At 47.7% G+C, this 23968-nt stretch overlaps 1 protein-coding gene across 3 annotated transcripts in view; it reads left to right on the forward strand.

Annotated features, from left to right (window-relative positions):
• RIMKLA (ribosomal modification protein rimK like family member A) overlaps positions 1-23593 on the forward strand; it is a 32803-nt gene extending 9210 nt beyond the window's left edge. Inside the window, exons 2-6 of one of the 3 annotated variants that reach the window (XM_045064330.1) lie at positions 7138-7245; positions 7659-7889; positions 11054-11140; positions 17672-17875; positions 20061-23593. In XM_045064330.1, coding sequence (XP_044920265.1) covers positions 7138-7245; positions 7659-7889; positions 11054-11140; positions 17672-17875; positions 20061-20551 — 1121 coding nt within the window. In that variant the 3' untranslated portion in view covers positions 20552-23593. The remainder of the gene's footprint in view (positions 1-7137; positions 7246-7658; positions 7890-11053; positions 11141-17671; positions 17876-20060) is intronic. The other 2 variants (XM_045064331.1, XM_004741543.2) reach the window with 2 other exon arrangements.
• Positions 23594-23968: the final 375 nt, after the last annotated feature.

Genomic DNA, 23968 nt, shown 5'->3' on the forward strand with positions numbered 1-23968 from the left:
GAGTTGGATCGGTCTAACCAGGGACATGGTTTAGCCAAGCAAGGAACAGGTACAGGATCTGAGGACATACCGTCGGTTTGCAAATACATGCTATGGTGTCCAAATGGGGACTTGAAATAGGTTAAGAGGGGAAGTGAGGGACAGTGCAAAGGCGGGGACCCATGCACAGTAGTTCCTGGAATCAAAGATAGTAAGCCAGAAAGGGAGGAGACAGTGACTAGAATTATGATGAGTGCATGAAGTCTGGAATCACCCAGAGTCGTGGCTGAGGCTGGGTGGTGGATAGCATCCTTGGAGGAAATGAGGTCAGGAAAGGGACCTGGGCATTGGAAGAATTTTGCCCAGAGATATCTCTCTCTATATATACACACACACACACACACACACATATATTTATGATTTTATTTATTTATTTGACAGAGAGAGAGAGACGGCGAGAGAGGGAGCAGAAGCAGGGGGAGTGGGAGAGGGAGAAGCAGGTTTCCTGCTGAGCCCAGAGCCTTATGGGGGGCTCGATCCCAGGACCCTGGGATCATGACCTGAGCCGAAGGCAGAGGCTTAACGACTGAGCCACCCAGACGCCCCTGCCCAGGAATGTTGAAATCACCACCAGCTGTGACAGCATGGGGGGCCCCTGAGTCAGGAGCTAAAGCTCCAGGGATGGAGGTGGGTGGCTGGGGTTCCTGATGACTTGCACAAGGAGAGTGATGACAGCCCGGCCCAGAGTTTTAGGGGAGGGAGAGGAGGATAGCCTGGAAGCCATGGTGAAGAGCAAGGAGCATCTCTCCCACTGGCAGGCTCAGGAATCCCAGCGGCCAGGGAGAGAGAACAACCACAACTGGGAAGGGACACTGGGGAAGCATCGTTACTGGGGAGAGCCGGGGGTCAGCTGCACTCAGGAGAAGAAGGCAAAGGGAACACTCACCAGAAAGGTCAAGGATAGGGGATTTGCTGCCCCTTGCATCCCAGAGGGGAGTGCAAAGGGGAGAAGGAGTGGAAGAAGGGAGCAGAAAAGACAATGTCAGAGCCAGGTGGGGTTTAACATCTAGCGAAATGAGGCTGCCTTGGAGACTGGAGTCTTGGGTGATCGATACACGAAAGGGATAAGGGGTTTGCTGAGCTTTGTCTTCATGGTTGCAAGGAAGCTGGTGTTGGTAGGATGGGGGGGTGGGATGGGGATTGGGCAACAGTTGCCAAGTTCTGGGACTCTTCCATTTGACAGAAGAGGAAACTGATCCCCAGAGAGGCGTGTGTCTTGCCAAGTTGTTAAATGACAATAAGGAATTAAGTCAAGTCTCTGACTTGGAGGCCAGTGCTTTGTCCATTTCCCCATAATTGGCTTTCAGCTCAAGTCAGCCCAACCTCTTGCAGTGCCTTTATAAATACATGCGCCCTGAGATATCCCTCAGCTCAGGGCTTTGAAGATGCCAGGCCTTGACTGTGGATTTCTTTCCGAAAGGTAGATGTTATGCATTTATTTGTTTTACATATTTCTTCTGAGCCCAGAGGAACCATGAGTCAATATCTCCTTTCTGAAACTTTCCGTGGTTCTCTCTCAGAGATTATCCTGAACTGCTCCCTCCTTCTCTGCCATCCCCGTACCCTGATTCAGACGCCTGTCAGACCACTTCTCATAATGTGTTAGAATCAGTCGCCCCCTCTCCCCACCCCCTGCCCAAACCAGACTGCTAACTGCCGAACACCCAGATGCTCTGCACAGGTCAACAGCATTCATCACAGTTGTGTGTGGTCTTTCTTCTTCAATTCCAGGGATCACCCCTCCAGCCCCATGCCCAGCCTTCAAGATGGCGCCTGTTCCTCAGCTGTCGTGGCCCTTCCATGTCACTGTTGCCCTTACCATTTGGCCTCCAGCCCCATGCCCAGCCTTCAAGATGGTGCCTGTTCCTCAGCTGTCGTGGCCCTTCCATGTCACTGTTGCCCTTACCATTTGGTGGCCCTGGGGCCCACATATGCATGGCAAGCGGGAGGGGCCAGGAAATTACTACCACGCCGCTGGAGCAGCTTTCAACCAAAGACAGTGGTGTATAAAAATTACCGGTGGCCGGCTTCCTCTCCCCTTGGGTGGGATGGCTGAGACGTGTGCCCTAAACCATTGCTTGTTGTCGTGAGTAAGCCCCAGTTGCCAAGGGGGTCCCTCACTGGACAACACCTCCTGTCTTGGCCACATCGTCTCTTCCACCCCCCACCTGGGTTTGCTGAAATTACCACTCTAATAATAAACTTCCTGCACTTGTCTCGGGGAGTGCTTCTGGCGTACCCCCTGAACTGACCCTGGACTTGGCCCGGAGTAGGAGCTAGATAAATATTTGCTGAGCAGATGTGTTGAGCGATGGACAGAATGCATCTTTAGGTTGTGTCTGTATGTCCATAAGGAGACAAGTTCCTCGTAGGCACAGATCACCTCGTTCATCCTGGTATCCCTGCTTAATAGTGTGTCTGACTCAGCCCAACAGTTCAATAAAGTTTGAAGTGAATTAAATGACCTGAAAACAGCAGTTGGTGGGGAACAAAAGGGGCCACATAGTGACTGTGGGTTTTAATGAGGTGGAGATAAGATTTCTTTGGGCAGTGAAACAAAGAGCTTTAAAAGGAAGGAGGAGTGGTGATAGCATGTACTCCCTAAAAATAAAAATAACTTCCTTAGGAGAAAGTGGGGGTAGGGTGGAAGGCAACCAGGGGAAACCTGGAGCATCCCTGAGACGCGAGCCGGATCGTGTTTCAAATGGCACATCTTCACAGTGTGACGAGGTAATGCTGAGCTGTCCTTGCCTTATCCACTTACTCTGTTTATACTCTCGCCTCCTTTCTGACAACTTGTAGAGAGTGTCCCTGCCAGCCACTGTCGCACGGTCCTGTGAGAATAGAGGGGTTCTAAATGCTGCCAGGAGTGTGGTTCTTGCTGGCCATCTTGCCATCATGTCCTGTGCTTTTCTTACTTCTGTCTTTCTTTTTTTAAAAAATATTTTATTTATTTATTTGACAGGCAGAGATCACAGGTGGGCAGAGGGGCAAGTAGAGGCAGAGGGGGAAGCAGGCTCCCTGCTGAGCAGAGAGCCCAATGCGGGGCTCGATCCCAGAACCCCGAGATCATGACCTGACCTGAAGGTAGAGGCTTAGTCCACTGAGCCACCCATGCGCCCCTGATTTTCTTATTTCTTCTGCTTGCTCTGTACGTGAAGGTTTTTTCCTAGTGCACTAGAAACTGGTTTGCTTTTGAAGCTTTCTCTTGTGAAGCAGGGGTTGTGTGTGCGTGTGCGTGCATGTGTGCGTGCATGTGTGTGTGTGTGTGTAGGCACAGGGGCCAGGAGGACAGTGACCCCTCATGCCTCAGTTCCTCGTTAGCATGGAGACTTGCAGAGTCAGATCTGTTGCAGGGATCCATATGACAAGAAATCTTTCATTTATTTATTTACCTAATTAAAAAAAAAAAAGATTGAGTGGAGAGAGCAGAGCAGGGAGGACAGAGGACAAGGAAGAGAGAAACTCTAAGCAGACTCGGAGCAGAGTGCAGAGCCTGATGCAGGGCTCAGTCTCCCAACCCTGAGATCACAACCTAAGCCAAAACCAAGAGTTGGGGGCTTCACCAACTGCGTCTCCACAGTGTCCTTAATTTTTTTTTTTAAGTAATCTCTATACCCAATGTGGGGCTTAAACCCACAACTCTGAGATCAAGAGCCACATGCTCTACTGACTGAACCAGTCAGGTGCCCTGAGAAATTTTTCATTTAAACGAGGTAAGAGGTGTGAAAGGTCTCAGTAGAGTACCGAAAACACAACAGGTGCTCCATAAAAATTCTCAACCAGTTTCCGATCTGAGTGTCTGCCCTGTGGACTGTCCGTATATTTTCTGTTTCCTTCTATGGGTATGAAGGATTGAGGATGGTCCTTAAGTTTTAGAGCTCTACTTTCTAAGAGTGATTTGCTTCTTTCTAAAGCTATTTCTTGGTATTACAGAGTACATTTCTTTGCTGTTGTATGTACAATGTGAAAGTCTAGTTTTGTAGAATTAATTTAATTTGATACATGAGGTAGAAAAGAACAGGCCCAGTTCTTTGAGAAAAGTCCCATTTTTCCAGGGCGCTTGGGTGGCTCATTCATTAAGTGTCTGCCTTTGGCCCAGGTCATAGTCCCAGGGTCCTGGGTTCGCGCACTGTGTTGGACTCCCTGCTCAGCAGGAAGCCTGCTTCTCCCTCTCCCATTTCCCCTGCTTGGGTTTCTTCTCTCTCTGTCTCCCTCTGTCAAATAAATAAATAAATAATCTTAAAAAAAAAAAAAAGTCCCATTTTTTTATCTTGTTTTTAATGTAGTACAATATTTCCAAATATAAATAACAGTTCAAAAGAACATGAGAATATAATGAACCATGAAAGTAGATTATTCTTTTTAGAAGTAATACGGAAAAAATATTGTTGTGGCTTCAAATGGTTGATTTCGACTGGATTGGCCATTGGTCCCTGTACTAATTAGTTTATGGTCTGATATTTTTCATTGTCTTACCGACCTGTTTTGGGACAGAGTGATATAGTTAAAAAAAAAAAAAAGTGGTTTGAGGCAAAATAGTATATTTCAAGCCCAGCCTAGGAGTCTGGGAGACCCCAAATAATATTCCAGAAACAGCTCTGCTCCCTTCCTCTTGCCCTGTTCCCCATGACAAGGTGATGCCCACTGGGCACTAGTCACATGAGATCCCTTGTTCTCTGAGGCCATGAGCCTCTCATTGCTGAGCGCTTTCCCTACAAGCAGCCGCAGCCAAGCAGAGCCCTGCCCGCCCGCATGGCCTGCATCAGCTCTTCACTCCCTTGGCTTAAGGCCTGTAGACGGCAGTGAAAATGTTAAGGACTCCGGGAAAGGTGACATATTTAAGCCACATCCTGTATTAAGTTTGTCAGGTCCTTTCCTGAGAGCAGATAGGGATGGGACAAGGGGGAGCCATTACTAAGTGGCTCAAGGTCTCAGAACTTGGCAGCAGGTTTGCCAAGAGCCACCCTCACACCCAAGTTGTCCTTGGCCGTGGCTGTGTGGATCCGCAGTTCGTGTGGGTGCCACGCAAGAGTGGCTACCTCTTGTCCCCTACTTCTCGAAGTGGTGATGTCCCTAGGAGTAGGTGGCAAAGAGAACAGGGATGAACGGGGCAAGCAAAGATACCCACGGCAGGGATGCCGGCACCGTGAACACGGGCAGAGGAGGACTGTGCAGATCTGTTCCTGGGCCTGGCCCGGCCCTCAGCTCAGAGCTGGAAGCCGGCATGGTCAGAGCCCACACCTGTCTGGTTGGTGTAGAGCCTCGTCGGCCCATCTTTAACCCATTCCATTCTTCATTTATTGAAGGCTTCAGTTGGAATGAGCCAGGCCCAAAGATTTACCTTTGGAGGAGAGAGATGAAGTTCTGGTAAGATTTCCTAGGTGTCTGTGAACCTGCTTGGGGCTGAGCTGTCTCCGTCCACCTGTGGCTGGTATTTCCTGAAGCGACTGAATTCTTCTCTTCCCATTTAGAAGTTTAACTGTTCGTCTGTGGCCTCATGTTGGGACTTGAAAGCCACACGTTTCTGCTGCTTCTCATTTCTCTAGGTCACTTTTCTGTTGCAAAGCCATCTTTCTCATCAGGTGGTGCAAGCCTCCCCAAGCTGTTCCCCACCCCCACCCCTCTCCTGTGCTCGGTGGAGTGTGTGTGCCGTGGCGACGCCAGCCCCCGACGTGTGGACGGCTCTGGAGAGTTTCCAGAGCAGATTTGCACATATCCCTGCATCCCTTGATGTCGTCCTGGGCTGTTGCTTCTGCCCTGAGTGTTTACTCACCGTTCTCACCCACTGGAATACTTTTCTTTCATTCTCTGCCTATCAGTTTTGAGGATGCTAATACAGGGTTTGCTTTTTTTTTCCTTTTATATTCTTTTCCCCGTGTGCTGTCAGTGGCAAAGGAACAAAGCCCGTACACGTGATGCTGTTTTCCGATGGCAAAGTGAAGATGACCTCAATGCTCTCCATAAGTCATCCCTGAGAGTTACGTTCCAGTCCCTTGGGCTCACACTGTCCGCAGAAGTTCTGGAAACAGCGTATCTTAATGATAACACCTGCCCCCTTGGGTTGAATTGACCGGAACATCTAGAATGGGAGGAAAGTGTGCAAGTTACATCTGTAGAGTAGTTTTGTGATTTTGGTTTCTTTCTTTGCTTCCTTTTGTTTTGTTTTGCTTCCTGTTTTTGTATGGACATGATTCATCCCCCCAACCCGTGGAGAAATAGTAACTTTTCCTCTGTATCTTTGTGTTCTCAGAATTTGGTTGCATAGCCCATTGCTTATGGAATAGAAGACACTGAGCTTAAAGCCTATCTATAAGATGGTTCTGACACTGTTTAAAAGGTTTTCTTTAGAGCCTTTTAAAGACTTCTTTAAGGTTCCCTGAGTCCAGCCAAATCATCCCCTGAACTCACTTCTCATTGCCCTTCCCATCCCATTTCTGGTCTCCGTGGTTCCAGATCTGTCTCCCTGTGGCTTCTGGACAGTTCAGCAAACATCAGGTACCCGTCGTGCCCACGGCACTGTTCTGGGGGCTGGAGACGCAGAAGCGAACTGACAGAGAAAACCATACTCATGGATAGCTGTGTCTCTTGGGGTCAGAGAAGACAAGCCAAGTAAGTCTTCTGCATGGAAGCCCTACAGACACTTGAAGACTGAACTCCCTGTCCTCCAGGTCTTCACTTAAAGCTCGTGCTCCCAGTTTACCAGTGAAATACAGCTCAGGTCCTTTCGCCACAGGGACCAGTTATCTTTGGATGCATTCTACTTTTGATTGATAGCGAATTGATTTTTAATAGATTGGATTTTTTTTTTTTTTGGAAGATTTTTGTTGTGGTTATAAAGGCAATATGCATTCGGAGATGTTTTGGAAACTACAGATAAGTATAAAACAGGAAATCACCTGTCATTCCCATTACCCTTTGTTAAAATACTGGTCTATTTCCTTTTAGTCTTTTCTAACTTGTATTTGTCATTTTGTGTCCTTTTTTTTTTTTTCTACTTATCATTGGCATTTTTGCACTCATTATATTCATAGAAATCATTCAAGTGGTTACATAATTTTTCAGACCAATTTTTATCTTTTTTTTTTTTTTTTAAAGTAGAACCTCTGTGCCCAGCGTGGGGCCGGTACTCAGGACCCCGAGATCAAGAGTCTCCTGCTCTACTGACTGAGCCAGCCAGGCGCCCCTCCAGACAGACTTTTAAAGGTTAAGTCCTAAAAGACTAGTAAGGAGCCCATAAGTGAACTACTCTGCTTCCTTTTCCTGACATCTCCAGCCTCCTGACCCACTACCCTCTGAGTAATACTTGGGCTCCGTGGAAGAAAGGTGCAGGACTCTATTACCTATTTCCTGTGGCTTCTTCTGACTTGGATTATTGTCAATACGCTGCTTTTCCTTCTTCCCCCTGTTCATTCTTTTGTGTTTCTTCATGATCGTGCTCTGCCCGTCTGTGGGGAGTGTGGCATTGACCGTGGCTTTCTCGTTACAGCAGGATTTCCAGGGCCACCTTCAAGGCTGTCTTCTGCTAGGTTCAGTCTTGAGGAGTCGGCTGGAAGCAGTTCTCCTGGCGGGACTGGCCGGCGGCCAGCACGGAGCTCACTCTTGTCCTTCGATTGCAGGCCTGCAGCTGAACCAGAAGGCGCTCACCACTTTCCCCGATGTGGTGCTCGTGCGGGTGCCCACCCCCTCGGTGCAGTCGGACAGTGACATCACAGTCCTGCGCCACCTGGAGAAGCTGGGCTGCCGCCTGGTCAACCGCCCGCAGAGCATTTTGAACTGCGTCAACAAGTTCTGGACGTTCCAGGAGCTGGCTGGCCACGGGGTTCCCATGCCAGACACCTTCTCGTACGGTGCGTGTCCTTGGGATTGGAGCGGACCTTCCCAAACCATCCTGCCTCTCTGTCTTTTCTCTCCCCGAAAGCCCTCTAGGGTCTTGTTGATTTACAGCGGGTCGGAATTCAGCCTCTCAAGTCCTTAACATGGTTGCTCCCTTTGTCTTTTAACTCACCGAGGCTGTGCGTGTGTGGGGTACGCACCATGTGCCCGGTGCCATGCAAGGTGCTGGGCTAGGGTGGTAAGTGACAGTGTCCTGCCCTGGAGGCGCTCCCCACTCATCAGAGCCTGGGGTTGGTGGTGGTCAGTGAACAAATAGGCAGTGTCAGGACAGTAAGTGCCATGATGCGTTAGTGCAAGGTGGTACGGGATATATGGACCGTGTATATCATATATACCATATATATCGCTTCTCAGCCTTTTGTGTGGGATATATGCAGCTTCGGAGACATTGAGGGAGGCTTATTCAGAGAGAATAGCAAAGCTCAGCTGAAGTTATCCCGGGGAAGCAGCGGGGGTAGGGGGGTAACCCAAGCAGAGAGCGGAATGTAGATCAACCTAGAGTCAAGTAAGAACGTGACTGATGGGTAGTATTTTGAGTAGTTTGTAGATAGATGGGAGATGGAGCCGAGATGTAAGAGGAGCTTATATGGTGTATGAAGTAGATAGGGCAAATCCAGAGACTTCCAGGGTGGTGGCCTGATCAGAGTGCAGGATATCGCTTTGGCTGCCCAACAAGGAAGGAATCAGACAGGGCGGAGTGGAGACAAGGTATGTGGCGGCAGGCTTTTTAAGCTGTCCAAGTGAGCCATGATAGTCGTAACTGGCAGGGGGTTCATAGTCAGGATGAAGATAAGAGATCCAGGAATTACAAAGGAGATCGCAGTAACAGGACGTGAAGACTGGCCAGATCTGAGGGTGTAGAAGGAATCCAGAGTGACTCCAGTTTCTGGTTTGGGCAGCCAGAGGGGACAGCAGTCAGTCACTGAGACCAGAGACACAGAAGAGGAGAAGCAAGTTCGTGGGCAGGGTGTGAGGGGTTATCCGGCAGAGATGATTTCAGTTTGGGGCACGTTCTTTTTGAGGCATCTATAGGATAAGCAAGGAAGACTGTTCCTTAGGCAGCGGATGAGTGGATCTGGAGCTGCTGAGAGAGGGGTGGCCTAGGGAAATGGTTTTGGAAACGTTCATGATGTTAAGTGAAGTCGTCGAGAATAGATGCGATTGCTCAGGAGAATATACAGAATGAAGAGAGGGCTTAACTGGACACCTTTTCATGGCGAGTTTTATGTACATTTTACCACAGTAAAAACGAAAACTCAGTAAGAGGGTTCAAGAGGGAACCCTGGAGAGACTGGGTCAGGGAAGAGGGAGGTATGCAGGAGACCAAGCAGGGGCAGCTGGAGAGGTGAAGAGGGAAAGGAGAGATGACAGATGCCAATGGAAAGAACATTCCGGGGAGGATCGTATAATTCAAAGTGTTGTCTGGTTCTGAAAGGACAAGGAACATAAGCGCTGGGATGTGTGTTGGACTTAGCCACAGGGACTCGGCGAATACAGCTGCAGTTTAGTGATGGGGAGACGGCCCAGACTGTCAAGGGTGAGGGAATGAAAGAGAAGTGAGAAAATGCAAACCTGTTTGAGTAACTTGATGGTAGGGATACAAGCTTGTGATTAAGGGGTGAAGCAGGGGCAAGGAATAGGGATTTTGTTTGTTGAAGATGGGAGAGAACGGGGCATGTTTAAAATGGCGATGGGTGGGGCACCTGGGTGGCTGAGTCGTTCGGTATCTGCCTTCGGCTCGGGTCATGATCTTGCAGTCCTGGGATCGAGCCCCGCATCAGGCTCCCTACTCAACGGGGAGCCTGCTTCTCCCTCTCCCATTCCCCCTGCTTGTGTTCCCTTTCTTGCTGTGTCTCTCTTTGTCAAATAAATAAATAAAATCTTTAAAATAGATAGGTAGATAGATAGATAATCGCTTCTCAGCCTTTTGGCTAAGATCAAGTGTAGATAGATAGGCAATTAAAATGGTGATGGAGGGGCGCTGGATGGCACAGTCGGTTAAGCATCCGACTTTTGGTTTCAGCTCAGGTCATGATCTCAGGGTCATGAGATCAAGCCCCATGTCAGGCTCCATGCTCAGTGCGTAGTTTGGTTGAGCCTCTCTCCCTCTGCCCCTCCTGCTCATGCTCTCTCTCACAAATACATCTTTAAAAATAAATAAAATGGTGATGAAACTGGGAACTGGGAGGTTGAAGACCCATCAGAGAGAGCACACTTAACGATACAAGATCCCCAGGAAGGTGAGAGGAAAAGGGGTTTAGAGCACAGGTGCAGGGACAACCTTGGATAAGAAAGAAGACCCCTCCTTCACTGTTTTATAGGGAAGGGAAAAAGGATAGCTGGAGATCAGGAAGCTGGGAGTGCCCTTTTCCTTTTTAAAGATTTATTTATGGGGTACCTGGGCGGCTCAGGTGGTTAAGCGTCTGTCTTCAGGTCATGATCCCAGGGTCCTGGGATTGAGCCCTGCTTCGGGCTCTCTGCTCGGCGGGAGGCCTGCTTCCTCTCTCATGCCCCCTGCTTGTGTTCCTTCTCTCGATGCCTCACTCTGTCAGATAAATAAATAAAATCTTCAAAATATATGTAACGATTTATTTATTTATTTAAGAGAGAGTAGGGGGAGGGGCAGAGGGAGAGCATCTCCAGCAGCCTCCCTGCTGAGTGTGAGTGCAAGATCTCAGGGCCCATGAGATTCGGGCCTGAGACACTTAGCTGACTGAGCCACCCGGGCGCCCTAGGAGCTCCCTTCTGATCATGTGTACTCTTTGTGCAGATGCCCCTGATGATGGACACAGCCTCATTGTGGTTGTCCGTCATTAACACTGCTGAACCGCAGCCATTTTACTGGGGAAAATTCCTGCCCTGCCTGTAGGGCTGGTAGGAGGCTTACATGAGCTAGAGCGGGTGAGGCCTTTGCCACAGTCACGTACTTGATCAGTGTTGTTTTCTTTATCTCTCTACTCCCACGGATGTTACAGGTGCAAAGTCCATGTCTATCGGATGGCACGGGTCTGAGTTGCTTTAATCAGAGGTACCTGAGGCCCTCAAAGAGTTCGCACAGAGGGGCCGCGCGGGGCGGACATCAGCCTGACCTTCCCTGACTTTCCCCTTCTCTTGGCAGGTGGGCACGAAGACTTTTCAAAGATGATCGATGAAGCTGAGCCCCTGGGCTACCCGGTCGTGGTGAAGAGCACTCGAGGACACCGGGGTCAGTGCCGCGCCTCCCGGCCTCCCTTGGGGCCACTCTGCTGCTGGCTCATCAGGCGCGGCCCAGCGCTGCTTAGAGAAGTGGAGCGCCCCCTCACGGGGCTCGCAGTGTCATCTGTCTCCCGTCCCCTCCTCGCTGCCCCCACGGTCCTTGCTACCTCAGACCCTTCTTGTTCACTCCTTGGACTCCTGACTTGACTCTGAGTGGTCTCCCTAGTCCCGGTGTCAGTGTGTCCTCTTTTCTTAGGGAGTCATTTCTCTGAGACATCTGTTTGCCTCACTCCCTCACTAAAAAGCCCTTCTAAGAGCCTTTTTGCCTCTTGGACAAGGTCTGTGTTCGTTGCCATCGCCCTGAGGCCCGGTAGCTTCATCCTTCCTGTGCAGCCTGCATCAGCCTTTGCCACGTGCCCTCTCCGTCGTCTACTGTCGACTACTTCGCTAGCTAGACCACGTATTGTCTTTAAACCTCTGCCCTCTTCCCTCTGCTGGCAGTGGCGTCTTCCTCTGGCCTCTAGTGAACCTCTGCTCTCACATAAGGGCCTGCTGGCCTCCCCCTCCACTGTTGTTTCTTTCCCCTCCACGTGCCTGGTCCTCTTCTCTCCCCACCAGCTCGGCCTTTGTGTTTCTGTGGTGCTCAGTCCACGGCTCTAGCACGGCACTGCCCGTTACGACAGTTCCAAGTGCATACGCGTCTCCCCCTGGCTGGCAGGGTGCTGCTCAGGGGCGGGAATCCGGTCCGGGGCCTCTTGGTCCCCGGGACCTGCTACAGAACTCGGTGCAGAGCAGGGACTGGTGACGGAGAGGAGCTCGCATGCAGCAGGAAGCTCTCCCGCAGCCTGGGAGCAGGTCCCCCCCGACCGCCTGATGCGACTTCCACGCTCAGGGCATCTGCAGTGAGGGGAGGCCCCCAAAACAGACACGTGATGAGCAGTTCCTGTGCCGTAGGGGATGGGGCAGTGAGATGAACTAGACTCAGTCCCTGCTCTCAGGGAGCTGCAGTGTGCAGGGAGTAGAGACAGTCACATCACAGGGTGATCACCTCCCTGGCAGGCTGGTCCAGCACCTGCTTGCGCTGGACAGAGGCCACGTGGCGGAGAAGGCCTCCCTGGAGGAGGAGGAGACTGAAGTTGGAGAGTGGAATTCAGACTGGAGGAAGTGAGTAAGCGAGTGTATGGAGGCAGGTGTGAGCAAAGTCACCCGTGGGAGCCAAAGGGTCCCGTTGAGGAGAAAGGAATGAGTTTCAGGGGCAAGGGGGGCCCTTAATGCTATTCAGTAGATATGCTATAGTGCTCAAGTTCAATGTCTAGTTTTTTTTTATTGTGCTAAAGTATACATAATTGAGAATTCAACTAATGTTTATTGAGTGCCCACAGAGTGCCAGGCCCTGTTGTAGACCCTGGGGATACAGATAGGAACAAAACAAAAACTGTCCTCAAGGAGCTCCCATTGTAGAAGGGTAAAACAGACAATAAATGGAAATTAAATAAAATACATGGTATTTTCAAATATTAAATATTGAGGTGTGGGGTGCCTGTGTGGCTCAGTCAGTTAAGCATCTGACTCTTGATTTCGGCTCAGGTCATGATCTCAGGGTCATGACATTGAGTCCTGCGTCAGGCTCTGTGCTGAGTGTGGAGCCTGCTTAAGATTCTCTCTTTCCTTCTCTCCCTCTGCCCCTCTCACTCCCACTTGATTGCTCGCTCTCTCTCAAAATATAAAAATAAAAAAAATTTAAAAATTGAGATGTAATTCACATAACAAACAGTTCACCATTTTTAAGTGTACAATTTAGTGGATTTTAGTATATTCACTATTGTGTCCAATCATAGCCATTATCTAATTTCAGAATATTTTCATCCCCCCGAAAAACCCCTGAACCTAATAGGGGCCAGTCGCACTTGCCTCCCCTGGACCCTGGCAACCACTCATCTACTTTGTGTTTCTATGGATTTGCCTATTTTGAACATTTCTTATCAGAGAATCATCCAGTATGTGACCTTTTGTGTCTGGCTCCTTCTGCTTAGCATGATGTTTTCATGGGTCATTCATGTCGTGGTGTAGATCAGTCCTGCATTCCTTCTTATCCCTCCCTAATAACCTGTTGTATGGCTTGCCCACATTTGTTTATCTGCTCGTGAGCTGGTGGACATCTGAGTTTTTTCCATTGTGGCTTTATCAATAATGCTGCTGTAAACATATATTTTCCTTTCTCTTGGGTTATCTATCTAAGCCTGGAATTGTGGGATCCGACGGTAACCTTATGATTAGCCTCAGAGGAACTGCTGCACTGTTTTCTACAATGGTTATGTCATTTTAGGGCCCACCAGCAGTATATGAGGGTTCTGATTTCTCATCATTCTTAGTAATCCTTGTTTTATTCATTTACTCCTTTATTTATGATTGGGGTTTTTTTGGAGTACTAAATAAAACTTTTTTTTTAAAGATTTTATTTATTTATTTGAGACACACAGAGCACAAATAAGGAGGCGGAGCAGAGGGAGAGGGAGAAGCAGGCTCCCTGCTGAGCAAGGAGCCCGGTGTGGGGCTCACTCCCAGGACCCTGAGGTCATGACCTGAGCTAAAGGCAGCCACTTAAGTGACTGAGCCACCCAGGATGCCCCTAAATAAAATTTTTTGACTGTATATATTTGAACATTTATAGCCTGAAAAGTGGGCAGGCCTACCTCTTAGAATATACATATATAAATGTCCTCTTTGCCTTGACAAATTAAGCAAATAGTCACCATACTTCTACCATAAAAGCAAGCCACAAGCCAAAATACATGTTTCCCGAGCATTAGTAACGTAGGGGCCCACTTCATTTATTGATTTTTAAATGAATTTTTAAAATCTTTTTTGAGATCTGATTGATTACAGTATAATGACTGAATGTATACATTGCAGAATGGTCAGCACAGTAAGTCTAGGTAACATCCATCACGTACAGAATCTTTTTCTTATGATAAGAATTTTTAGCAACTTGCGCATTTGTGTTTTGTTTTAATTCTCACCATCCCAGTGAGTGGAAGGAGGCATCTGACTGTGGTTTTGCTTTCTATTTCCCTAATGAGTAGTGATGTCAAGCATCTTTTCATGTGGTTATTAGGCATTTGTAGATCTTTGGACAACTGTGTATTCAGATCCTTTGCCCACTTTTCAGTTGGGTTATTGGCGTTCTGATTGCTGAGGTTTATTTGTTTTTCTGTTTAAAGATTTATTTATTTATTGGGGGGGAGGGGCAGAGGGGAGAGAGAGAGTGGATTCCACGCTGAGTGCAGAGCCCAGCTCAGGGCTCAGTTTTATAACTCTGAGATCAGAGTCTGAGCCAAAGCCTGGAAGAGCTGGATGGTCAACCAACTGCACCACCCAGGGGCCCCTTTTTTATTGCTGAGTTTTGTTTTTTTTTTTAAGATTTTATTTATTTATTTGACAGAGAAAGAAATCACAAGTAGGCAGAGCAGCAGCAGAGAGAGAGGTGGAAGCAGGCTCCCTGCTCAGCAGAGAGCCCAATGCGGGCCTTGATCCCAGGACCCTAGGATCATGACCTGAACCGAAGGCAGAGGCTTAACCCACTGAGCCACCCAGGCACCCCTATTGCTGAGTTTTTTAAGAGTTCATAACATAACGGACATAATTTGAACCGGTTTCTTCCCCACCATGTGTTGTCTTTTTACTTTCTTGATAGTGTCCTTGGATGTGGAGAAGGTTTTGATTTCAATGGAGTTCAGTTCATCTGGATTTTTTCTTTGGTGGCTTGTGCATTTAGTTGTCATTTTGTAGCTACCTAATCCAAGGTCACACAGATTGATACTTAGGTTTCCCTGTGAGCGTTTTATAGTTTTAGCTCCTACTTCGGGTCTTTGATCCCTTTGAAGCTAATTTTGGTATATGGTGTGAGGCGCAGGGGTCCAGCTTCCTTCGTTTACATGTGGATATCCAGTTTTCCCGGTATTATTTGTTAAAGACAATTCTTTCCTTGATGGGATGCTTTTATAACTCTTGACAAAAAGCCCCTGACCTCTGTGTGAGGCTCTCCTCTGGGCTCTCAGTTCTATTCCGTTGATCCATGTGTCTGCCCTCCTATGCCAGGCCACACTATCTTCATGACTGTAACTTTGCAGTATGTTTTGCAGTTGGGAAGTTGGACTCCAGCTTTGTCCTTTTACTCTTTTTTTTCAAGATTGTGTTGGATATTTGGGATCCTTGCCTTTCTGTGTGAATTTGGCAGTATAATGTAAAATCTGCTTGTCAACTTCTGCAAAAAAGGAAGTCAGACTTTTGGTGGGGACTGTGTCAGATCTGTAGATAGTCAGTGTTGCTGTCTTAACAATATTAAGTCCTCTGGTCCCTGAACAAGGGGCTTCTTTCCATTTATTTAGTTCTTTAATTCTCTCAGAAATGTTTTTTGTTTTTTTCTTTTTTTTAAGAAGCATCTTTTTTTTTTTTTAAAGATTTTATTTATTTATTTATTTGACACAGAGAGAGAGAGATCACAAGTAGGCAGAGAAGCAGGCAGAGAGAGAGGGGGAAGCAGGCTCCCCGCTGAGCAGAGAGCCCCATGCAGGACTCCATCCCAGGACCCCGAGATCATGACCTGAGCCAAAGGCAGAGGCTTAACCCACTGAGCCACCCAGGTGCCCCATCTCAGAAATGTTTTATAGTTTTCAGTGATAAGTCTTGTTCTTCTTCGGTTAAAATTTATTCCTAATGTTTTTGTTCCTTTTTGATACGCTGGTAAATGGGATTGTGTTCTTAATTTCGTTTTCAGGTTGTTCATCACTAGTGTAACATGTCGTATCTTAGGGGAAATGGGCGGGGAGTAGACAAACGGTAGCAGTAGTTAGACCCTAGTATATGGAAATAAATCTAAAGAAAGCAGTGGAATGGTACAGCTCTGCCCCTGAGAAAGTTACTAATCTTGTAGACTTTTATTTCCCTCTACTGTAAAACAAAAATAACTATCCTGTCCTAATGGCTTCTTAGGGCTAGTATGAGGTGTAAATGAAATAATGAAAAAACAGGGCGCCTGGGTGGCTAATGTGTTTGGCTCAGGGTGGATGATTAATCTTGGTCCTCTTTCCTACCCTCTCCTCCCTTTTCCTCTGTGCCTGAAAACTATAGCTCCTTTATTAATTTTTTTGAAGATTTTATTTATTTATTTGACACAGAGAGAGAGCGAGCACAAGCAGGGGGAGCAGCAGGCTCCCAGCCTGCGGGAGAGAGGGAAGAAGGCTCCCAGCTGAGCAAGGAGCCTGATGCAGGACTCGATCCCAGGACCCTGGGATTATGACTTAAGCTGAAGGCAGCTGCCTAACCAACTGAGCCACCCAGGCATCCCACTAAAGCTCCTTTAGTAACTGTAGACTAAACCTGCCACCTGTCAGGAACCAAGGAACCAAGTCCCTGTATCAAGCCCCCATCTCTGTGAAAATCCTACCTAATGTCCAGGGAACCCTCAGGGCCCATACTTGAATCCCAGCCATGTGTGGTCAGATGCCAGATCTCCTGGTGCCAAGTGTGCAGTGATGGAGACATGTGTTGGAGGTTACTTCTCAGTCTTCTGTACCACTAGGGGCTGATACCCATCACTCTTGTTATTCAGACTTCAGAAGGGTCCTACTCCTTTTAGTGTAGTGACACAAATCTTAGGAAAACCTTCTCTTTGTTCCATTACAGGAAGGCAGAGACTGGGTGTGCTCATGTCGGATTTGCAGAGCAAACCTCTGAGGAAGTCCTGCTCTGATATGTCAGTTAATATGCAAATGGGAAAGCAGATGTTAAGTAATGACAAAAGCACTGGTGATTCGAGCAGAAAAGAAAGGATTTGGAGTCAAGCAGGAATTCTTTCTCCAGATAGCAATAGAAGTATAGATCATTCCATTTAGAATTCAACAGGTATAGCCAGATAGTTTTCTTATGCTTTAGAGGAGGAGGGGGTCCGTCGGGGCTCCCTCTTTGAACTCCCATAGTGTTGGCATAGATCTCTGTTAATGCTCTATCATGCTGTATTAGAGTTCCCTTTTGTGGATCTCTGTCTGCCTAGCCTTAGAATTCCTCTAAGTGTGTTTAGTTAATTATGTTCTGTAAACATGGATTGACACCTGCTTTGTACTTCGAGCCCAGTGTGAGGTTTGGCGGATTAACAAAGTGGGTTAGAGACGGACTCTGCCTCATCAGCATCCTGGAGTGATAGGAGATGCTTTTGGAACTGAGCTGACTAGATCCTCAGGATTTTATTTTATTTTATTTTATTTGGCCTCGCCTCTGTGTTTCTGGAATAACCTCATTATTCCATCCTGGAAAAAAAGGGTTGTGGTGAGGGGAGAGAGGGACGTGAGTAAAACCAAGAGAACACAAGGTTCGGCGGCCATTTGGTAAGAACCAAGAGTCTGGTCAGAGAAACAGAAGAGGCCGAGGGAAGGCAGGTTCAGAAAGAACCGACAGCTGTGTGGGACAGGGAGACGGGAGGGCAAGGACTCCCCTCGAAGCCTTCTCTGACTACTCCTCTTGCTCTTTATATTTCTTCTTAAAGGAAAAGCTGTTTTTCTTGCCAGAGATAAACATCACCTCTCGGACATCTGCCATCTGATCCGCCATGACGTGCCCTACCTGTTCCAGAAGTATGTGAAGGAGTCACACGGCAAAGACATCCGGGTGGTGGTGGTAGGGGGCCGGGTGATAGGCTCCATGCTTCGCTGCTCCACTGATGGACGGATGCAGAGCAACTGCTCCCTCGGTAAGGGACAAAAGTTCTCGGTCCATTTCCTCACTACGGATTTTTCCTTAGGGTATTTGTACCGGTTCAGTACATGTGGATCGAGCCCTTCTATCTTGTCAAACCCTCTGCGAGGCTCTGGGATCACAGATAAGGATTAGAAACAAGCCCTGTCCTGTCACAGCAAGCAGCCCGGGAAGGGGACAGATGGGTGTAGGTGCTGTGACAGAGGTCAGGCCTAGGTATCAGAGCACTGAGATGGAACCCTCTCTGGTAGGGGTTGGAACTCAGCAGTTGGGTTTCACCCAGGGAGTGACATGAGGATCCATGTTCGAGAAAAACCGACAGGCAGGTAGAGGAGGGACTGAAGGCAGAGACAAGGCGGAGGAGTTTGGAAGATTTTTACAGTTGCTCGGGCAGGAGGTAATGACCGTCTGCGCTGAGGCAGTGGCAGAAGGCAGCGCGCATTCTGCTTTTACATTGTCATCGAGGATTGGCTTTTCCTTATATGTTTGATACAGTGAGAAAGCTACAGTTTATGTTTGGATCAAAAGCATAACCCCATCTCATGAACCTGTTGTTTATCTTGTTTTCTGTCGCGGTGAATGGAGACATTGCAGGAGGGATGTAAATTCTTGTCCCCATCACAGAAAGCTTCCGTCATCCTCACTGAATGAATGTGTCGTGGGTAATACGATAATACGATAAAACACATGCCCAGGGTTAGATCCTAACTGGCCCTGTGGGTGTACCAAGGTAGTGAGTAACAGAGGCTGAGACGCAGTTCGGTCCTTCCTTCACGAATACTGGTCGAGAGCAGTCGCCACCAGTAGACTCCATGAGAGTGCACTTAACAGAGAGAGTCCCTGCCCTGGGACAGCTGTGGCTCCACAGAGGACAAGACCTGAAAGCAGGTCATTGCAAGACACGGTGATGTAGTGTCGTGATGGGGGCAGATGCCATGCTCAGGCTGGCACAGTGCTGAGTACCCAACATCTCCTTTTCGTGTGTGGTACCACCCCATGGAACCTGGTGTTTTATGTTGTCTTTTTTAGTCACCATATAATATGCATTCTTTACAAGGTAGGAACCAGATGGTTTTGCCATTTATCCTTGTTGCTTTTCCTGGTGAGCTAGTCTGAAACTCTTTTATAGCCTTTTCCTTATGCATTTGAACAGGTGGGGAAGGGACCTGTTAAGGTGAAGGCATTAGTTGTTGGACCTTAGACTGTAGGTCTTAAGTCCTTCCAAGGAGACTATTGAACCTGAGGTTAGCTCTGTTGTAGGTGAGGGCAGCCAGACTCTGTCTTTGGCACAGGATTTTGTCTCACAAGCCTTTCCATCCCCTTCTTCCTAAAACATAATGTTAATTTTTTTTCAGATTTTTTTTTTTAGAGGTGCGGGGGAGGGGCTGAGGGAGAGAGAGAGAGAATCCCAGGCAGATTCCATGCTGAGTGTGGAGCCCGACATGGGGCTTAGTCCCATGACCCAGAGATCCTGACCTGAGCTGAATTCAAGAGTCGGATGCTTTACTGACTGAGCCACCCAGGCGCCCCAACATAATGTTAATTTTGCTTTTTCTGTACAAAAGGAATCCACTTTCACATAGAAAATTTGGAGAACATGGCAAAGTCCAGTGAAAAAAATACTTATTAATCCCACCCTTTAAAGACAGGCGTTGTTAACTTTTGTGTATTGTTCTTTCCGGCAAGATCTTTTGCACAGTTGTGGTCATGCTGCGAGTCTTAAATCCTTCCAAGTATTTTTCCATGGGATCACCAGTGCTCTACGAGCATTATTATTCATGATTTTAAAATATGCTGCTTTCCTCTGTTGCAAGAGATTTGTGGTTTTTCATTTACTTACCAACAAATGTTTAGTGAGCGCCTATTATGTCTCAGGATTTTGATTTTCCAGTATTTTAAAAACCCTGCCATCAACATCTTGGTGCATAAAGCTTTTTTCCATTACATAAGATTATTTCCTTAGTGGTAGGTCAGAGGAAATAAACATTTTAAAAACTCTTAGATAAGAAATGGCCCTATTGTTTTCCCAAAGGGCGTCCTGATTTCCAAGCAGATCTTCCGTGAGTAATAAGAATGGCTGTCTCCCTGCCCCCTCTCCGTATGGCCCCATCTCTTCTTTGAAGGGCCATCGTGTCCCTGGTGTTTGACGTCACCACTATGTCGCTGTGCTTTCCCCACAGGCGGTGTGGGTGTCATGTGCCCGCTGACAGAGCAAGGCAAGCAGCTGGCTATTCAGGTGTCCAACATCCTGGGCATGGACTTCTGTGGCATCGATCTCCTCATCATGGACGACGGCTCCTTTGTGGTGTGTGAGGCGAACGCCAACGTCGGCTTCCTAGCCTTCGACCAGGCCTGCAATTTAGATGTGGGTGGCATCATCGCAGACTACACCATGTCCTTGCTGCCCAATAGGCAGACTGGCAAGATGGCCGTCCTCCCGGGACTGTCCAGTCCCAGGGAGAAGAAAGAGCCAGATGGCTGCGCTTCAGCTCAGGGAGTTGCAGAGAGCGTCTACGCCATCAACAATGGGTCTACCTCTAGTGAGAGTGAGCCTGAACTGGGAGAGATCCGGGATTCCTCAGTGAGCACAACCGGGGCCCCGCCCCCCATGCTGCCCGAAGCTGGCTACAACATTAACAACAGGATTGCTTCCGAATTAAAACTTAAGTGAATTCCTGCTTTTTGGCAGCATTTAAACCAAATCCTACTGCTTCCCTATAGTTTTGAGTGAATAAAATCTGGACTAATGTGATTTCATTTGCACAGAAACTAGAAAATCCCATCTGGGCACTCAGCATTCTTTCTAACGATGATTTAAGCAAACGGCTTAGCTTTGTGGTTTTTACAGAGACTAATACAAAAACACTCACCAAGAGCAACATCCCGAGCGGTCGGCTGGAGACCGGGGTCTGCCGCGAGCACTCGGATGCTACGGCTGCCTCTGAAGGCGCTGACTGTGCTGCTGCCTCTGGCTGTTACCAGCAGAGCCCAGGAACTCAGAACGGGTCCCGGAAGCGCTGCACTCAGGAGCCACCACCCGGTGGAGGGGGGCTGCGGAAGAGACGCAACGCGACTGCACTAACGAGCTCTTCACCAAGTGTGTGTGTGTGATGCTTGAAGGATACGCAGTTCAGTCTCTGCTCCCCGTCAAATCACCATCTTGGCCATATTTCTCTGACACTCAGGATATGGTGTTTTAGGGAGCTTCCTCATTAGCATTTTCGATGAAGCACTTTGTAGAAAGTTTGAGAGCGAGCGTTATCTGACATCACCGGTTGGCAGATCTCCTGCTGTGGAACTGGGGCTTTCTACAAATTGCTTTGCCACGCTGAACTTACAGACCCTGCTTCAACTAATGCCAGCCCCAGCAGCCTCTTGCACCTTTGCTGCCTTTGGCCTCAGCTGGAAATGCACTTCAATGAGCTAGTGGCCACACACTTTATTTCTTACGCGTGCACTAGAATCGAATGCCATGAACTTTCTTGTCAGTGGACTCTGTTCATTTGTCATCCAGAAGCCGGTGGGTTTTTAATCACAGAAAGCTACTGGAAGATAATCATTTCCCCTTCTCTCCTAAACTTTGTGTACTGCTTAGCTCTAGAAGGTTTCCTTGAATGCACTGGTGTAGTGGGCCTGTTGGGTGGATAGAGCCATTGGAAATACATTCTAATCGCCTTGACATTCTAGTCCCGGCCAAGTTCCCGAGACCTGTCTTTCCCCACTTTTTCCAAACCGGGGAGACTCGGGAATTACTTACTGCACCTTCAGCAGGCGGGCGGATGGATAATGTAGGCGGGACACCAAGTGCTTTTCATTTTAACTGTTTAAGCAGTAGATAATGATCCTTCCCTTGGGTGACATCGTGGAGATGGGGTTTTCCATTTCTGCCTATGTGAAGTATGAGAATGAGCAAGACTCCCTTTTCAACCAAATACACTAAAATGTAAGCACTCAAGAGTTACCATAATCCTTGTCATTTCCTTAGGAGACTATACTCTTGAGCTGTGATGTTGCATGTGCCCAGGACTGATAGAAGTCCTCTTTGGAATTATCTCTGAGGTCTTGCAAGGCAAGAGGCCTCACAGCCTTATAATCAGACTTCAGTTCTCACACCACCCCTCCCCAGAGGTGGTCCCAAACTCTGTCATCCTTTTTATTTTTCAGACTTACCTTCTAATGCTCTTTGGCTATTAAAAAAAAAAAAAATCTTCCCTCAAAAAATAAGTCTATCCATAAAGGATAACAATGAGAAAGCGTACAAGTGGACAGTTTCCAAAGAAGGCTCTAGACATAGTCACGGACTAAACATCGTCCATCTTCCCCAGGTGACTAGTTTGAAGGCAGCAACACCCATTCGGGTGTATAAATTCCTGTATTTACTCTGCTGTAAGTATAAAATGTGTATAAAGTCAAAACTATTAACATTTTTTTTCACAACACATTTAAATAGAAATTGGCTTTTTAAATACTGTGGCTAAAAGCACATCTCACCAAGTAACACTTAGACAATTGAACAATGTTCAGCTCCATGTCCTGGAGATACCATCCTACACAATTGTAGTTCAGACGCTCCAACATAGGGTGCATGCCACTCAGTTGTAACTCTAGTAACGTGTCTTGTACAGTTGACAAATAATAATACTTCACTTTTATGCAGGTTAAGACATTTACCTTACCTCTACCACTCAGGGTGGGTTTAGAAGGATAGTTCTAGGTCTGTTCTTGTTGGAATTGTCCGAACACTTTCTGTGTAAACATCTGAACCAAGTGATGACCTTCTGGAAGCTGCATTCACTCATTCCCACTGTTCAGTGTAAGCCCAGTCTCCCCACTTGATCTAAAAGAACGCTAGAAGGCCCTGTCCCGAGTGGAGCACCGAGAGGGTGCTTCCGGATTGTCAAAGGGGGCCCATCTTCCAACTGCTAGTGACATCTATATAGTCATTGCCACCATTGCTTGAAATCTAGCCCAGCCCGGAAGCAGAGAGAGCTAGATCACACCTGGATCACAGCTCCCGCTTCCCCACACACCCGTGTCCCCCTGGATTTCCCAGACGGGCCATGGGCCCTATGAGCCTTGGTCATGGGTCTAGGCCACACTCATTCCAGCTGTCTGCAAGTCCTGCTGCTGGAAGGAACATGGGACACAGAGCCAGTTCCTGGTTCTGGCTCTCCCCTTAAAGAGCTGACAACCTTGCACAATCCAGGAGGCTCTGCCTCCCATTTTTCCCCTTCTAATAGGGCAGATGGCTGTTTACCTCTTAAGGGTGCTTTGAGCTTGAAGTGAGTTGATCGATGAGACTGTGCACCATGTGGGAGGTAGTAGAAGAATACCTCCCACATCTGGTTTTGTAAGTTTCTCATCATCCCTCTTCTGAGGGAGTCAAGGGCCATGAGTTCTTGAGTTCTTGGCATCAGCACAGTAAACAGTGGTAGGGGGGCCTGAAAAAAGGATGCAGCTTCTCAGAGAGCTTTACCACCTGGAAGGAGTAAGGCTCTCAGTGTATCCACATAGCCTTCTGGATGTATCTGAACCTGAACCTGAAACTCCTGACTCTCTTATACCAAGTAACAGTCTTCCTTAATGTAATATAAATTGCAGTGTCTGTATACGGTCTTCCCATTATCTGATAGTAGCATCTTGAAACTGGTCAAAACTTGAATGCCAATAGCTCCATCACTCAGAATATATATGATTCTGCACTTGGGAAAAACGTCTTCATGCTATCTGTCTGATTGCTGCGGGGTACGGTTTTTCGAGAATGTGGGTCTGGGGCTGTAGGTCTTTAAAACCTGATAAAACAGTGAAAGTGGATTATAAGCTCTTAACCACCACCATGGCAGACTCTTTGCTCCCAGCTAACAGGAGTCGGTGACAACTGCAGATGGGGCGAGGAGGAAAGGGAAGGAGACAGGTCTTGGGGTAGTTTTGTGACATTTCAGGGGAAGAAATAAGAAATTGGAATCGTTTGAAATTCCGGGGAGAAGGAAGAAAAAATGGCTCTTCTGGGGGTTTAAACGAAAGAATGATGCACACGTCTTCATTAGAGGAAGGGTTCCTTGAAACTATAAAGAAAATGAACGACACG

The sequence above is a fragment of the Mustela putorius genome, unplaced genomic scaffold (assembly GCF_011764305.1).
Source record: "Mustela putorius furo isolate JIRA1106 unplaced genomic scaffold, ASM1176430v1.1 tig00003853_pilon_pilon_pilon, whole genome shotgun sequence".
In the NCBI taxonomy this organism is placed as follows: Eukaryota; Metazoa; Chordata; class Mammalia; order Carnivora; family Mustelidae; genus Mustela; species Mustela putorius.